Consider the following 17,803-nt stretch of genomic DNA (forward strand, 5'->3'; position numbering starts at 1 on the left):
GTATAAAAAAGACAAGTTTAATCCGTATAATTCCGGGAATCATCCTGTGGGGAGACTTCATTAGTAAGATTTTATGTTTGATCACCGTGTTTGTTAGCTATTAATGCATTGCTGATACGTTGATTCCCCTTGGGACCATTTGAGTGTGTGACCAGAGGTCATTGCAGGGTCATCTGCTGGTCAAACATTAGAACATATAAAATAGCAAATAGAAGAACATCCACTGCACCTGAGATGTGGGAGAAGAAAACAGTAAAGAAGTGGATTACAGGAGTTTGTCAGTTCAGTAATAAGTTAAATGTTTCAAATTACAAAGTTCTTCATTCTCTGTCACTTTAATAGTAGTGTAGCAATGCAGAGCTTTGTTGTGGTAGTGCCTGGGTGAGGAGTCCTTATTCTCTGGGCTCTGGGAGCAGAGGTCTATGTCTTTGTGGCATAAATGTATAACAAATCCATGTCACTGATTTGATTCACCCAGGTGGTAGGCTAGAATATCAAAAACTGGCTTATGGGGTGTAGTAAATAATTTTTTTTCCTGGGTCTTGTCAAAATTAAGAAATTAAAATGCCATGCAGCGATGATGATATGCCAGTGCAAAATCAAGGACTCAGTTTTCTGTAGAGACCTCAAGCAGAATTACTGCCTCAGGAAATGGACAGGTGCTTACTGGTGCCCCTCTGCAGCCCTTTGGAATTATTGAAGATGCTGATCTAAATAGTTCACTGTTGAGAATTGGTTTAGACATTTCATAAATATTTAGGGCAGTCAGGAAACACCTTGAACTTGGAAGGTTACTGAAGTATTTAGAATGAGTTGTAATATAAGGTTTTTGTTTTAGTAATTGTGTGTCTGACAGGCAGCAGTGTTTAGGAAGATGCGAGTTTTTACTCATATCTGTTTTCTGATACATTTTTAAATGTTTCTTTCCAGAATGTTAAAAAGAAAATGTACGGTTGCACTGAAGCATTTTTGGCTGATGCCAAATGGATTTTGCACAACTGCATTATTTACAATGGGGGTAAGCACAGAGATAAACTTCTTAGAATATGAAGCTTCAGATTGGATTAAGCAATGCAGAAACTTGCTGCTGCTTGACAAATGGTGAAAGTATCTTCCTGCTAATGCCGTAGTTCTAAACGTGGCTTTACAAAAAAAAAGAATGACCTACATTTACACTTGGGACCAAATACTGCCTATGCTGTCTCCTTGCTCAGAATGAGACCTACCTGAGGAGATGCCCATTACTGAATGGTGTGTCAGTGGTGGGCAGGGACAAACGGGCACAAACAGGGAACACGTGAAGATTTTTTACTGCGCTTTGTTTGCTGGGAAGAGCCTGCCTGCTGCTTCCACAAGCACGTGTTGAATATATACCTGCTTTGCATTGTCTTTTCAGATGTTCTATGTTGTCTTCAACATAAACTTTTTATAACTAAAACCTGTTGATTTTTATCATCGTTTTATACTAACAGTTTTCTTGGTTAGAGCATTTTTCTTATTGTCTTCTCAGGAAATCACAAATTGACACAAACAGCAAAAGTCATCATCAAAATCTGTGAGCATGAGGTATGTGTACCCCAGTTAATTTGATTGTTCTATCTGTATATTTGAAGTATTCCATTGCTTGTATTTGTGATTGGAATAATGTTTTCTAATGTATGCATTACAAACTATAATTTGTGTAGTCTTTCTTATGTTTGGGGATGCATATCCATGTCTTATAGGAGGATTTTGACAAGGGCATTGCTAGTAATATTTTCCTTAGGATATTCACCATATGTAATTAGGATGTCAGTGATAGGAGAGAAGATATATGGGATCTGCACAAAGACACCTGTCTTCTAAATGAATGCTTGGAGGTGGAAAAAGAAACAGATGTTCTGATTTGTAGACATATTTGAGGTGGTTCGTTTGATGTCACAGTATGAAAGCCCTGTGAATAAATGCCTGCATTTTAGTTGATCGTTTGAAGTGATTTTATTTCACTGAGAATTCATAATGCTCATATTACAAAAATTTATTCTAAATGCAGCGTTTTTGAACGGTATTTCATTGATATGAATTATCTGATAATCTGACACTTCATATTTATGCAGAGTGCTTTTCCCACCCGTCTGCTGATGCAGCAATATCCATAATTCTAGTAAGTTTTGAGGATGTATCAATTGTTCAGAGAAAAAAAATTGTGTATGACCTGATTCTGACTTCCTAATTGGCTTATATAGTCTGAAAAAAGAACAACAAAATATTTTCTTTTTGGTCTCCTAAATTATTACGGAACTAAGTGTTCAGAAACAAATGGTGGTCAGTAATTCTTTATCACTGCAATAAATGCAACACTAAAGACAGAATGTATTTTCATGACATGAGCAGTGTATGATCTGAAGAGAGGCTTAGAAATGTGTCTTGTTTAACTGGAAAGCCTGCTTCACAGGGGTAGGAAAATAGGGTTTACTTTCAAAGTAGCATTGAATTCATGGCAGTTAAAGGTTGATTTGTGACCACAGATTTGTGGGAAATATGATGTTATTATATCACAGTATTTACTAATCACACCTTGAACTGTGATAAGTTATTGAATAATTGTTTTCCTTTTCTTTTCAGATGAATGAAATTGAAGTGTGTCCGGAATGTTACTTAGCTGCTTGCCAAAAACGAGAGAATTGGTTTTGTGAGCCTTGTGTAAGTTAAGGATGATGGTAGTCTAGCTAGTGCATTAAAGTAAAGGCTCTCATTTAGCTCTTCTTGTCCTCCTGTTGTTTTCAACCTGTGGTGGTTACTGAGAGGCTAGGGAATTAAGGAGAACTGCTAGTTTAACAAAGCGACTTGTAGTTACACGTCACGCTCATCGCGCTTGGTGGAATCAGAAGACCATCTCAAGGTGTTAGCTGTCAGACTCATGCTTTTGGAGAAGTGACTGTAAATTGCTAGCAACCAGTTTGCAGTCTCTGCCCTCAAATAAAAGGTGCCCACTGATGGGTCATTTGTGGTACTTGCACTAAGAGTAAAATTTCTGAAATGTGAATGTTTGAAAACTTGGTTTTGAGATTTCAGTATTAAGACTTGGCTTTCCTTTATTGCCTGTTAATAGGTTGTCTGACTTCTGCTTTTGTTTAATATTGCACCAAACCCTGAAAGACTTATTGAAGTTCTTAAGTAGAACTGTGTAATCCATCAAGTTCTCTCTTGAGCTTAAGTGGAAATTAGAGAATTTCAGAGGTCAACTGTAGTTTAGGATGTGCTGCATATTGGGAGAGAACAAGAAAAAAAATTATAGAATAGTAAGCCCTATTAAGATTTGTTCAAACGAGACAATATATATATATATATATATATATATTTTTTTTTAACTTTTTTCCTCCCATGATCTATTAGGTACCAAATATATAGTGAAATGGAATCTTGTGTTTGTCCAGGGTCTTGCACATTATTTAATCTAGGAAATAAATATAATTTTAAAAACTTAATGCTGTGTAACAGATTTTGAAGGTAATACTGCTAGTGTTTTCTTACTGTATGTTCTACCATCTTTCTCTAGAGCAATCCTCACCCTTTGGTCTGGGCTAAACTCAAAGGCTTTCCGTTCTGGCCTGCTAAAGCACTGAGGGATAAAGATGGGCAAGTTGATGCCCGTTTCTTTGGCCAACACGACAGGTGGGAATTTAACCAAAGCTTATTTCTGGTTATAGTTAAAAAAAAAAAAACAAAACACCTCATTGTTATTTTGTGCTCTCCAAGCTTTGGAATCCTTTTTTTTTTAATATTGACCTGGATAAGCTATAATAACATTGTAGTGTATGCAATTTTAATTCCTTACATGATGTCTGTAGAGTGTGAGCCGTGCACTTGCAAGACTTGCACCTATATGACCTCACTGATCATGCAAGTTCATTCATGTGGCAGTGAGTTTGCACTGGAAAAAAAAAATAAAATTCTTACTAGTGGAAGGGGCCAGTACTGTTGTTTGAGCTGTCTGAACACCGAGGTAGTGAACACACAATTGTAGGATGTTCTTTGGAATTGTTTTTCTCACTTGCATTTTCATGTTTCTCTGCTATGACCAATGGAAAGATTGTTTTGTAAAGATCATCTTACAGTTCTATGGACTAGTTTGGTTAAGTATGTTTTGTCCTATTGATCAGTATTTAATCTTCTTTTATGTGTTGCTGGAGAAAAGTAAAATCAGCTAGAAATATCCTAATAGAAGCAGTTTACTTATTTACCAGCGTTATTTAATGTGAAAAACCCTGTGCAATGACCTTCTAAAAGAAGGTGAAGATCCTCTGAAATGATCTCAGGTGCACATATCTTTATGATGGCATAAAGTCAGAGTTTGGGGAAAAAAAATGCTTAAAACTTCACTGTGTCAGTTAACAGCATAAACTGTCGTATCTCTGTCTTTCTGTTTGATTTATAGGGCCTGGGTTCCAATAAATAATTGCTACCTCATGTCTAAAGAAATTCCTTTTTCTGTGAAAAAGACGAAAAGCATCTTCAATAGTGCAATGCAAGAAATGGAGGTTTATGTTGATAACATTCGTAGGAAGTTTGGAGTATTTAATTACGCACCTTTCCGGACACCGTATACTCCCAATAATCAATACCAAATGTTGCTAGATCCTACAAACCCAACTGCCGGAACTGCAAAGACGGACAAGCAAGAGAAAATCAAACTGAACTTTGATATGACAGCGTCACCGAAGATTCTCATGAGCAAACCCATGCTGAGCAGTAGCACAGGCCGTAGGATTTCGCTGACAGATATGCCGCGGTCGCCAATGAGTACCAACTCATCAGTGCACACCGGGTCTGACGTTGAGCAGGATGCAGAGAAAAAGGCAACTTCCAGCCACTTCAGTGCAAGTGAAGAATCCATGGATTTTATTGAGAAAAATACAGGTAGAAAGGGGCTGTAAGACTGCGTATGGTTAATTCACTAGTTGGAATCGTTGTGATTAGGAGGCATTTCATTTAAAATTGGATAGCTCTTTTTCAAGGCTTTGCCTTTATTTATTTGCTTTCGATAAGACTTAAAATTTATCGGATATAAACTTTTGCCAGTGCTGCCCAGTTAGGTGGAGGTGGTGCTGCACAAAAGAGTTGTGGTATCATTTGTTCACCTTCTGTGGAACAGCACTGGTAATGCACATGTTTCTTAATTGTGTGAATTAGTGGTGGGCACATTTGAAAGAGTCAGAACCAGCAGAAGTGACTTTGAGATTTGAGATAAATTTTGTTTATCAGGTCAGTATTGCAGCTGGAGAAATCGGTGCTAAATAACCACCGTCCCCTCTGCCCCTACATCTGTTTCAAGAAGCTTAATGTAAAAAAAAAAATAAAAATCAACCAACAAGAGTCATATGTGACACTTATTCTGCAGTGTTTGTGCAGCCCAGCAGTTTCTCCAAAACAAGCAGGCAGGCATGTATGCCAAGTGGTCAGTAGATATGATGCCATTTGGGTATCTTATTCCTCCTCAAAGCTGAGCTGTGAAACCACCTTTGGCTCCAAATTATCTCATGGAAATTGTGATAAAGTAACTGCATCAGTTTTAAGTGTTGAGAACACATAGATATTTCAGTAGAGAATAACATGTCAAAAGGAATAGTTCATTTTATACATCAGTTATCAAGGATGTATATGTGTGCAGTTTTCCTGCACAAGCTGTAGCTTACAGGTACTGTTTTCTGTTTTAAAACTTATTTACGTTATTATTTCTTTATAATAGTAGAGATTGTTACCAAAATCACATTAAAGCTGTCCTGTTAGAGAAAGGTAATAGGAGATATGGGATAATATTATCCTATTATTTTGCATTCTTGAACATCATAGCAATTCTGGGGAACTGTCACTTTCCTCACATCTTGCTGATCCTGTCTTAGTGCATAAATTGCCAGATTTGACTTAACAGCAGGCAGTTGGAATTGATGGAGGTCCCTTGCAACCGAGCTCCTCCACGTGCAGGCTGGATGTGGCTCTGGGCAGCCTGGTCTGCTGGTTGGCGACCCCACACACAGCAGGGGGTTGAAACTGGATGATCATTGTGGTCCTCTTCAACCCAGGCCATTCTATGATTCAATGATTAGCTGATTTTTATATTCTAAACTCGTATGTTCCAATTTCCCACCTGGCATTTCTTCCTGTATATTGTCACAAATGCTAATTTTATTTTTTTTAATTTAGCTGTCGTGTTAATGGAACGTGTGATGTGATTAAAATGAGGATTAACTAACTTTGTTTATTGTAAAAGAAAATTCCGGGTAGGATGACTGCACTGTCTTTAAATAGGAATGCTTTTATTCAGATGGAATGGATGGTTCTGTTGTGCATTTGGAGTGATACGAAGGAAATAACTTTGGAAATAACTTGCAACCTTGTTCTGGGATGTAGCAAATGAATTGTAGCTGTCAGATGCAGTGTTCAGCTATGACTTCAGGGTAACTTGTCAGAACGTTAAACAGGAGTTTAATGCACAGCACTTGCTGTCAGAAATCAGAGGTTTTTTTCAGGTTATGGCCTACGAAAGCTTCCTTCTGTAGACTGACTGGGAGCTTCCTGAAGTTCATGTTTGAAATGCGACTCTGGATGTTTTGGAGGATCAGAGCACAGACTTTTGCTTAACTGTGTAAAATTAGAATATCCCACTGCCTTATCTGAGGGATTTTTGTCACTGATCTCCAGCTGCACTGACTGAAACTTAATATGATTTCTTTCAATTCTCTATTAACATCTCTAGAAAATAGCTGGACTTTTTTGTTAATGTCTACCTGCATACATGCAGTAAAATAATGGCAATTCAGAGTCTAGAGTTCACATTTAAAATAACCAAATCTCGAAAGCTAGAATCTTGAAAACAGAGAGGTTTTCAGGGTAAACGTGCATTTGGTGTAATGAAATAAATCATGGTAGTGTGATTTTCCTTACAATTTCTTCTTTTATTAAACTAAAGTCTAAGGGTATTTGAAAGTTAGCAGTGGAGGTATAGAATAATATTTAAATGATTAAACAAAAACCTTTTCTCTGCTTTTATAAGTTGAAAAGCTGTTTTGGCCCAGCAAATATGGCTTTACTGTGATTATTTTTAAATCCATCCTTACTAATTTTGTACTTTTTTCAGCTTCCCCTGCACCAACGAGAACAGGTCAAGCAGGGAGCTTGTCAGGCAGTCCCAAACCCTTCTCTCCTCAAGCGTCAACGCCAATTTCTGCTAAGCAAGAAAGAACTGCCACTCCAGGAAGCATTCTGAATCTGAATCTTGGTTAGTGTTGACTTTCAGAAGTCCAAGTATGTTATAGCTGGATAAATCATGGGGGTGCCAAAATAACGTGAACAAACTTACTTCTAGGTAGATTTAAATGAACAAAGAACTTTAAGTGTGGCTTTGTGTAATTGTTGTTTCATCAAATAAGATGTTTGATGTTTTGTAAGTGGAATTGAAAGTTCCTGTTGCTTTTTCTTCTTTTTGATCAAAATAAGTTTTTAATGGGTGATTTCATAGCTGAATTGTACAAATAAGTGTTTCTAAACAGTAGGTAAGTTTGTAAAGCTTATAATTACATGAACTGCTGATGAAGTTTTCACTTGTCTTGTGGTTTTGCAAACTTCATGTCTCTTCTTCACTGACCATCTGTATCAAGGGAGATACTGAGATTAAGAGATGAATTAGGAAAGTACTGCTTTGGTAAGGCAGTTCTGAAAGCCAAACAGATGTAAATCAATTTGCCCAATCATGTTTTGCTTCTACAGATATTCTGAGTCAGTTCTGGTTATATTTTCCGTCCACTTGATGTTACATGGAGTGACAGAATTTTTCCCGGTCTTCACCAAATACTTCAGGAAGGCTGAGATCAAGTTCTGCATTCTTTTAGACATACCATACTTTTCAGTGTTAGTCTGTGCTTGTGATATAACCATGGAATTACTTGTGCTGCACCACAGCTGTTTGTCTTTTTTATCAGATGTAACAATGCATTATAAAAAAAACCAAACACAAAAAGAAACATCATATGGGAACTGTTTGAGCCATGGATGGGAGGCATTAGCTTGAACATAGAACATTCTGAATAAATGGGGTAGAACTGAAAAACCAATGTTATGGCCCGTGAGCAATACTGTAACAGAACAGCTACTGTGCTTTCTGGTAGAGTATCAATCATTTATTCAGCTTTAGGGGGATTTCTTTTCCTAAATATGCTGTTTGATGCTAGAAATGAAAGTGGCAGCTGCATTAAACATGATTCCATCTACAAAACCCGTGGATTTCAGACACGACCTGTGGTGTCTTATTTTCAAGCGCAGTGTGAAAAGGGATTCCCCTAAAAAGCAAAAGTGAAAATATGCAAAACAAAAACTTGTACCTTAAGCAGAGTACTAGAAGGGCTGTGATCCTCCAGTTCAGCAAGGAGGAAGGGGAAATAGTGAAAAGGAGCCACCAGTTGTTGCTGGTAGACTGGCTAAAGTGCAAAGTGGAAGTGTGAATGACCAAGCTACACACAGATTGCTTGGAAAAATATATGTGGTACAGGGCCTGTCCTTGTGAAATGGAGACAGAAAAGACAGAAAACTTTCATGCAGTAAGGAATGAAATTCTTAGGATGGATGATAAGAAACAGTAAAGACTAGAGATGAGAATTTGAAGATTTCTCCTCAGGGTGTTTGCCTGCCCTCTGGCTCTGTTTTCTTTCTGCAGCGTCAACAAGGCAAATTGGAAACTCAGATCTTCTCAGTGAGACCCCCCTCGTGGGCTGGGCAGATAAATTTGGATTGTGAGACTACTTCCATGTTAAGATTCAGGATGCCCTGGGGAGGTGTTGTAGTGTCTCTTGTCTCCGTTTTTCACACTTCAGATTGTCTGCACTGTTCCTCAGTAAGGTTTGCCTCACATGGACATTCTTCTTTTTGTAAAAATTTTTTTTTAATTCCTTTTCTAGATCGAAGCAAAGCTGAGATGGATCTGAAAGAGCTGAGTGAGTCAGTCCAACAGCAGTCCACTCCTGTGCCACTCATTTCACCAAAACGACAGATACGTAGTAGGTTCCAGCTTAATCTTGACAAGACAATAGAGAGTTGTAAAGCACAACTTGGTGAGTATCCCAAGAATGCAGTGGAAGCCTGGAGGATGAATTTGAGAAAATGTTGAGTTGGAGTCTAAAAATAAAAAAAGCATTTTCAAATATTGAAACTTTAATTTTTTTCATTAAAACAGGAGTAGAGGCTATTTGAGCTCTTAGAGGCAAATAGAACTGAACATGTCTAACTTAAACTCTGGCAAAAGCTGACATGTCTGATTTTTGCCAAAAAGCTTTCATCTTGTGATCTGTTTTTGCACCATTCTGACGTAGATGGTTTGGCAGAACTGTAGTCTTACTATTTGCTTTGTACACTGAAAAACCAAAGATCTGTGCCTGACTTTTATGTTTGCTGCACAGATGTGTATATCCAGTGACGAGGGCACTCCCTACTGTTGAAAAGCATTAACAATCCAGCAGTTAATTGAAGGTTAAAAAAGTACAGATTCTCCTTACAAAAGTTATGCAGTCTGAAACTGATTCTTCAAACATGCATAGAAATAACTGTGGTCAGTTGAATAGTGTTACTGATTTTAAGGTGGTTTCTTGTAGTTACTAATCATTCCTGTTAATATTTGCCAGTGTTGGCCCAACATTGAACAGAGCTATAGCTTGCAGGTAGTGAAAAAATAGTGTGAAAGGAGGGCTGTTGAATCAAATAAAAATAAGAATTAGGAGTATGGAAGGTAATTCTCACTCGTGATACTGCGATAGGGCTGTAAGAGAGATGCTTATAGCTTAAGGATTGACAGCTAAGGTAGTGGTACCTCTCTATTTTGTTCTACAAAGGGCCGGGTTTGGGGTTTTGTTTTTTTTCTTTTCTCTTTGGTAATACCAGCCAGTCTGATATTAGCATGGACTGTACTTTCCTCCCCACATTTAGGAATAAATGAAATATCTGAAGCTGTTTATACTGCAGTAGAACACAGTGACTCTGAAGATTCTGAAAAATCTGACACCAGTGACAGTGAATATAGCGATGAGGATCAGAAATCTAAGAATGATCAAGAAGATGGAGAGGATAAGGAAGGTACAAGAAGTGACAAAGAATCATTAAGCTTGAAAAAAAAACCTAAGCCCCCAGCACAGAATGAAGATAAGGAAGATCTTAAAAGCACAAGTCCAGAAGTGGAGAAAGCAGATGACCCAGTCAAAGAAAAGGCAATTACAGACACTGAAAAAGAGTTTTCTGAAAAGGGAAAAAGTTTGCAACATCCTGCAAAAGAAAAACTGAAAGGTAAAGATGAAACGGACTCTCCAACAGTGCATCTGGGACTGGACTCTGATTCTGAGAGCGAACTTGTCATCGATCTGGGCGATGATCACTGCGGGCGTGAAGGACGGAAAAACAAGAAAGAGTCAAAAGAGCCTCCTCCTAAACAAGATGGTAGGATGAAATTCTTATTTGCCCTTTATCATTGCACTGTTGTTCAAGCCAAAGCTGTAAGCTCTATCTTTGCATTTAAGATGGTGAAAATATATGTACTAGAGCAATGTTTATGAATGATTTTTCATTCTTGGTGAGTAAGCGATATTTTCAGTTCTATAATTTCTGCATTCAGTTTAAAAAAAAAAAATAATTATTTCATTGAAATTACTTTCAGCAACATAAAATTATGAACGCACATTTGTTCTGTCACAAATTTAGAAATTTGGTTCTGCTTCAGCCACCAGTCAAACATAAATACATTTCCATGGATGTCCCTAAACCGCAGCTGTATAAGCACTACAATTTTTCAGAGATACAAATTGCATGAGTTCCAATTAAATGCTTTAAGGAGGATGGAAGCTTTTTTGCTTTTGCAAGAGGGAGAAAGAGCTCTAAACCTTAAGGGGAGGAGGATTATCATCCCAGTAAAGACAGTTCCTTGATCAATGCTGATGTTTCACTGTCAGGCTGTATAGCAAGAGAATGGGATACACGGAACAGTCATCTATAAGCTATGGGGTGACAGGTATAAGTGGAAACCTAGAAACATCGTAACAAATGGTAACTTCTTGTTCTTCCAGGGAAGTCTTTTTGTTTACAAGCAGCCAGGATGGGTTATGAAAGACTTGATTAACACGGTTTATGTCTGTGACATGATGGCTGCTTTGTAACTGAGGGAAGGGCTGTGGATGTTGTTCACTTAGGTTTTAGTAAAGTGCTTGACACTGCCTTCCCCAGTACTGTCCCAGAGAAGCTGGCTGCTTGTGTCCTAGGGAGGTGCAGTTTGCTGGGTGAAGAGCTGGCTGGCTGGGGTCAGAGAGGCCTGGTGGGGGAAGCTCAGTCCAGCTGATGATCGATCACCAGAAAGTTGTGGACCATACCACATCAGGTGGGTCTGCTTGAGAGTGGGAAGGCTCTGCAGAAGGATCCCGATGGGCCGGACTGATGGGCCAAGCCCCTGACATTCAACAAGTCTAAATGTCAGGTGCTGCACTTGGGTTACAACAGCTCCACACGGTGGTACAGGCATGGGGAGAAATGCCTGGAAAGGTGCCAGGCAGAAAAGGACCTGATGATGCTGGCTGACAGCTGGCTGCACAGGAGCCAGCAGCGTGCCCGGGTGATACTGGTGAGGGCCAGTGGCATCCTGGGCTGCATGAGAACTCGTATGGCCAGCAGGGCAAGGGACTTAGTGGTCCCCTTGTATTGATGAGACCATGCCCTGAACATTGTGTTTGGCTTTGGGACCCCCACTATGAGGAGGATTTTGAGTTGTTCGAGTGTGTGCAGAGAAGAACAACAGCACTGGTAAGGGGAAACGACACAGAAAACAGGAGTTATGAGGAGTGGCTGAGGGAACTGGGATTGTTTCATCTAGGAAAGAGGAGGTGGCTCTCTGCCATTACCTGAAAGGAAATTGCAATGAGGAAGGTGTCAGTCTCTTTTCTCACTCCATAGGACCCAAGGAAACAGTCTCATTTTCAGCAGTGGAGATTCAGATTGGATGTAAGAAAGAATTTAATCGTGGGTGGGGGAGTAGTTAGGCATTGAAATGGGATTCCCAGGGAAGTGGTGGAGTCCACTGGAGTTCCATCACTTCACTGGTGATGGAACACAGTAGGTTGGGTTGGCGGTCGGTCCTGGTGATCGTGAAGATCTTTTCCGACCGTGATGGATCTATGATTCTGTTCTAATTCCGTGACAATTTCTGTTCTGGAAGGTGCACGTGACTCTTCAAAATTTGATGTGAAATTATGGATCAGATGTGGTGGTGAAAAGTTGACAATACATTTTGTTTAGTTGTAGGTAAAACTCCACCTTCTTCCAGTGCAAGCACCCAGCCCCTGCCAGAAACCCCAGTTCTCACCCGCTCTGCGTCCCAGACTCCACCAGCTGGTGTGACTGCAACTACTAGTGCTACTTCTACTGTTAGTGCTCCATCTGCAGCCACTGGAAGCCCTGTGAAAAAGCAGCGGCCTCTGCTGCCTAAGGAAACTGCCCCTGCTGTGCAGCGAGTAGTGTGGAATTCTTCCAATAAATTTCAGACATCTTCTCAGAAATGGCACATGCAGAAGGTGCAGAGACAGCAGCAACAGCAGCAGAACCAGCAGTCTCAGTCACAGCAGCCTCAATCCTCTCAAGGGACAAGATATCAGACAAGACAAGCAGTTAAAGGTATACACTTTCTAACTCAATGTGCCCGTGATGCCATAATCCCCCAGTAGTGATGTCAGTGCTCCCAGGCTGCCTAACCAGGAATTTCTTCCATATAAACAAAATCTCAAAGTGTGGTTCTTCTTTTATAAATGACTATGAAATACAGCAACTCACCATACCTGCTCTTTCTGGTGTGTATTTAGTCATGTCTCCTTATTTGAATGACAAACCATTTGTGTATCTGTAAAATATCTTTGCCATTCTTAGCCATCAGTTCTGAAAGACTAAACTGATTATTTTCTGCTTTACATGATGAAATCGTTAATTCTGTTTCAGTTGCATGATTACCATTGTTATCTCAGCATCTACAATCTGGATCCAATTTTATTTGCCAAGAAGCTGATTTGTACAGGCTTTTTTTTTTCCCCCCCACAGGTTAAATGAACATTTTTACTATTGAGTGCATTGTAACAATGTTCTGTCATATGATATGCTAGAAATATCAGATGAAAACACTCTAGGATATACAGATCTTCTTATATACTGAATTGATGTTAAATAGTACAAAGTTAAATTTAAGAACTGTTTTATTTCAGTAATATTTCAGCCTTTAGAGGATACCATCAACTGAGATCTTTACAAAGTGAATTGTTAAAATTAAATTGAAAACTAAGGCAGGTAAGTCATTAGGGATGGAAAGGTGAAGCTCTTCATGTTTTGATTTGTACTCTTATTTTTGAATTACCAACTGTTTTAAGATTATTTGAAATATTGAGCACGTTTGACAAAGCCTTCCTGTTTACTGACTTTCATCCCACTTGAGTTAATTCTATAAATAAATTCTTTCCTTTAATGAGTTAACCTTGCATTACATTCCTTGCTCTCCAACCAGAGGCTGAGTTTGGGCTGGATGTATTACATTAAACATGTCACAACACAAAACTAACAATAATTAGTAGCACTAATAGCAAACGAATGCAAATAACACCAGGAAGTACAACTAAAATTCTTACTAAAGCTCTCTTCAAAAGTAGCTCACTAAATCTTGTTTCTAAAGGAACAAAGTCAGTAATGTACTTTCAGATGGTGGCAAGTGAAAATGTTCAAGACAGGCTTGTGCTCATACCTGTGGTGCTAGCTGGGGGCTGTCCAAGTGGAGAGGTTAGGAGATGGGATGGGAAAGTCCCAGAATGGGAAGAACGATGATCAGAGGGAGACTTTTGCACTGACCAGTCTAAACTTGCAGGTTTTGAAGTTCTTTGCTATCTTGTCTTGAAGCTGTATAATTATATGTGAGTTCAGTGGCTGGTCACTGTACAATCAATTTGATAAATGGCACCTTTGTATCAGTAAGAAAAATCTTGAGATTGTTGAGGTGCACACATTTAATGAACATTAAAGTTAGGAGTTACCTATTCATCTTCATAATTACTTGTGATTAATGGTCTGCTGTGTGTTCTTTCCGTAGCTGTGCAGCAGAAAGAGATCACCCAGAGCACTTCCACATCAACTATAACTTTGGTTACAAGTACTCAACCTATCTCTATGGTTACAAGTTCTGGATCTGCAAATACACTTTCTTCCTCAGTTAATACAGACTTGCCAATCGCAACAGCCTCAGCTGACGTGGCTGCAGACATTGCTAAATACACTAGCAAAGTAAGTCCTTGAAAAAGATCTTCTTAAACTTATTTTTGTGATGAATTTTAAAGTTTTTTAAAATTTCAAATTCTGAAATAAAAAATCTTATTTAGAAAGTAACAAGCAGTAGGTAGGAGCAGTCAGACTGCTGGGATCTGAGCTGTTGTTGTAGAAGCAGCTGAATGCTGTCATTCTAAGCCAGAGGCTAAGCACGGCCTGCTCGAGGCTGCCCAGGCACTCACACTTTGTCTCGCCCGTATTTCCCCATCACTTCTTTTGGACACGTTGCATTGCACTTTGGACAATTTTCGGTATCTCCTCACCATATCTTTACAGTAAGCACTAATAATCATCATATGCATTCGGTACAACACTCAGATGCAACTGTTTTAAAACTCTGCAAAGCTTCATCAGATTGTAACCTGTCCTGAGTGTGCATTCAAGTATTAAAACTGAAGCTTAGTTGTTAAACAGATGATGCAGTACTTGTAATATTATAAAGGTGATGGTGGAGTGAGGGAGATCAGCTTTTGGTATATTCTCTTAGGTCTTTGAATTAAGACAAACAAAAAAGAGAGTACTATAAATAAGTATGCAGACATTAAAAGCACTTGAAAACAACAGAATCCTGGCAGAAAGTGCTTTCTTGTACCTTCTAAAACAGTACTTCAAAAGGAGATTCAGATAAACATGTATATATGCACATAGATACTAATAGCAAGAAAGGCTCACATTGGAGTGGCTGAAATGAAGTTAAAGTGGTTATCTGTTAAAAATAGGTATCTAAGACTTTTATTTGTCTTTCAGATGATGGATGCCATCAAAGGAACAATGACTGAAATATACAATGATCTTTCAAAAAATACCACTGGAAGTACAATAGCTGAGGTTAGTGCAAGATGGAGAGAAGCCTGCTTCACCTTCACAAGTTGTAAAAGAGTGTTTTATGCATAAAAATACCACATGCTATCATAATGCAATCACATACTGCATAAGAGTTACATGATTATGACCATAGATGTAATACTTCTTTTTTAGTTTGCTGGTCATATTATCACTGGTTTTACTACAGAGCACCAATAAAAGTGTCTTCCTGCTAAATGTTGCATTCACTGTCAAGGTAGTACTTGGTGTCTTTAAAGTGTTTTCTTTAAAGCTGGCAAAACCAGATTAAACAAAGTAAACTATGAATGAATGTGAAACGTGAGCAAGAGAAAGCTCAGAGTTAAGTGTGAAATCTTTTGTTTGTTTGTGTTAAACATAAGAAGGAAGCTGCAGTTTAGAGCAGTGGTGTTCCTAGTGAATGAAAAACCCACTTTTGTAAGTCTGGGTGCGTTGAAATAAAAGAATCAATCAAGTGGCACACAACCAAATACAAGCAAAACTGAGAAACAGATTTTTGTTGTGGTTGGAGAAATTGGAGACCTAACTAATTCTAGATGTAAGACCAAGTTTAATTGAAGTGGGTTTTGTTTTCAAACGATCTTGCACTTTTTATGATAGGAAAACCTACCAAGAAAATAGAATACCTATTGCCCATGTTATTGAAAAGGAGCCTTAATGTAAGTGATGATGAAGCTCTTTGTTAGAGCCTTGTATTTTTGTACATAGTTGTGCTATATACTGTACTCTGTCATCACTACTAAATATTAACATTTCAATATTTGTAATATCCAGATTCGACGTTTGAGGATTGAAATAGAAAAGCTTCAGTGGTTACATCAGCAGGAACTCTCAGAAATGAAGCATAATCTGGGTATGAAAATGGCAAATACAAAATCTAAATGCTTGTAGCATGCATTGTCTTCATGTTAGCTACCAGAGATTGTCCACATGAAGGGTAGAACACTGTAGAATGTGCTGCCAGTATCAGTGGGTACCATTTCAATCCGTACACAGATGACTTTTATGTGTGCATAGTAAGCAACAGGTTTCAGTCCTCTGAAAGAAATCCAGGCTACAGAGATTTTTGATTGAATGTAACTGGTTTTTTTGGTTTTTTTTTAAATGCACCACTGGATAATCTCTTTAGGAGGATAGGATATTTTATGCTGATTACTTCATACTAATGAAGTATGTAGCTGGCAAATGTTGCTCCGATTTTCAAGAAGGGTAAAATAGAAGACCCTGGTAACTACAGGCCTGTTGGACTGTCTTCGTTTCCTGATGAAGTTACATAGAAGGTTATTCTTGGAGTTGCTGAAAAACACTTTGAAAGGCAGTGCAGTTATTGGTTGTTGCCAGCATGGGTTCACACAATGGGAAAATCCTGCTTAAATTAATGTTGTTTTATGACAAGGTTACCCACGTAGTTGACCGAAGGAAGTTAGCAGGTAGGATACGCACAGAATCCAAAGGCAGGAACTGGGAGAATGTAGGGCATTACCCAGATTTGAGACCTTCTGAAATACCTGATGGTGCTCAGGGGACCTGGTGAGGTGCTTCTGGAGGTACTGAGGAAACTGGTAGATTAAGTTGCTAAGCCTCTGCCTGTATCATAGAGAAATTGTGGCAGTGAAGTTCTGATAGACTGCAAAAGGGAAAACACAACTGCCATTTTTTTTTAAAAGGGAAAAAAGAAGAGCTGGATTGCTGCAGGCCAGTCATTTTCACCTCTGTGCCCAGCATCATGGAGTGTGGTAATAAGCAGCCTCTTTAAACTTAGAGAGGTTGGAAGACTGTCATTTGCTGAGTGGGTGTGAAGCAGATACACCTAAGTTTAGGGAATATTTTATTAGCTTTCGTTTCATGGAGAGGCAAAATTTATTTATCTTTGTATTTTGAGTAGAACTGACAATGGCTGAAATGCGTCAGAGTCTAGAACAAGAACGGGATCGCTTGATTGCTGAAGTGAAGAAGCAGCTGGAAATGGAAAAGCAGCAAGCAGTGGATGAAACTAAAAAGAAGCAGTGGTGTGCCAACTGCAAGAAAGAGGCCATTTTTTATTGCTGTTGGAACACTAGCTACTGTGACTATCCCTGCCAACAAGCTCACTGGCCTGAGCATATGAAATCTTGCACGCAGTCAGGTAATCTTGCTCTGGGTTGCATGTTTCACAGCTAAGGGGAGCTGGGGTGGATGTAACAGACAGAGATTCAGTGTTCTTCATTTGCACGTATGCAGATATGCCTGTTAAGATTGAAGACTGGTGCACAAGAGTAGTGGCTCTGCTTTCTTCTTTTTCTTTAGCTACTGCAACACAGCAAGAAGCCGATACTGAAATTAACACAGAAACATTAAATAAATCATCCCAGCCCAGTTCAAGTGTGCAGCCTACGCCCACGGAAACAGCCAGCACCCCCAAGGAAAAGGACGTTTCAACTGATAAAAGCAAAGAAAGCGTTACAGTGAGTATTGCTGTGGTCACTGCAAACCACTTCAAAACTAGAGTCCTCTGAAACCTACCCCTAAAGGCCTCCCTGGATCAGCTGGGAATTTATGGCCGTTTGCATATTTCAAAATGTGTGATTTGGGGAGTAAGAGAGTTGTGGCTCTTTGTTTTTTTTCC

The 17,803-nt window shown here is 38.9% G+C and overlaps 1 protein-coding gene across 11 annotated transcripts in view; it reads left to right on the forward strand.

Moving 5' to 3' along the window:
• ZMYND8 (zinc finger MYND-type containing 8) overlaps window positions 1-17,803 on the forward strand; it is a 63,834-nt gene that overhangs the window by 39,994 nt on the left and 6,037 nt on the right. For all 11 annotated transcript variants that reach the window (XR_006171055.1, XM_042832291.1, XM_042832290.1 and 8 more), the window contains exons 7-20: window positions 931-1,018; window positions 1,511-1,566; window positions 2,605-2,682; window positions 3,539-3,654; window positions 4,418-4,899; window positions 7,118-7,258; window positions 8,931-9,083; window positions 9,952-10,455; window positions 12,298-12,672; window positions 14,123-14,313; window positions 15,103-15,183; window positions 15,973-16,051; window positions 17,084-17,323; window positions 17,485-17,642. Coding sequence is in view for 10 of the 11 variants with exons in the window: in XM_042832291.1 (XP_042688225.1) it covers window positions 931-1,018; window positions 1,511-1,566; window positions 2,605-2,682; window positions 3,539-3,654; window positions 4,418-4,899; window positions 7,118-7,258; window positions 8,931-9,083; window positions 9,952-10,455; window positions 12,298-12,672; window positions 14,123-14,313; window positions 15,103-15,183; window positions 15,973-16,051; window positions 17,084-17,323; window positions 17,485-17,642 (2,742 nt within the window). In the remaining variant the exon portion in view is untranslated. The remainder of the gene's footprint in view (window positions 1-930; window positions 1,019-1,510; window positions 1,567-2,604; window positions 2,683-3,538; window positions 3,655-4,417; window positions 4,900-7,117; window positions 7,259-8,930; window positions 9,084-9,951; window positions 10,456-12,297; window positions 12,673-14,122; window positions 14,314-15,102; window positions 15,184-15,972; window positions 16,052-17,083; window positions 17,324-17,484; window positions 17,643-17,803) is intronic.

The sequence above is a fragment of the Centrocercus urophasianus genome, unplaced genomic scaffold (assembly GCF_019232065.1).
Source record: "Centrocercus urophasianus isolate 14NV4802_14NV808 unplaced genomic scaffold, USGS_Curo_1.0 seq_38, whole genome shotgun sequence".
NCBI classification, from domain to species: domain Eukaryota; kingdom Metazoa; phylum Chordata; class Aves; order Galliformes; family Phasianidae; genus Centrocercus; species Centrocercus urophasianus.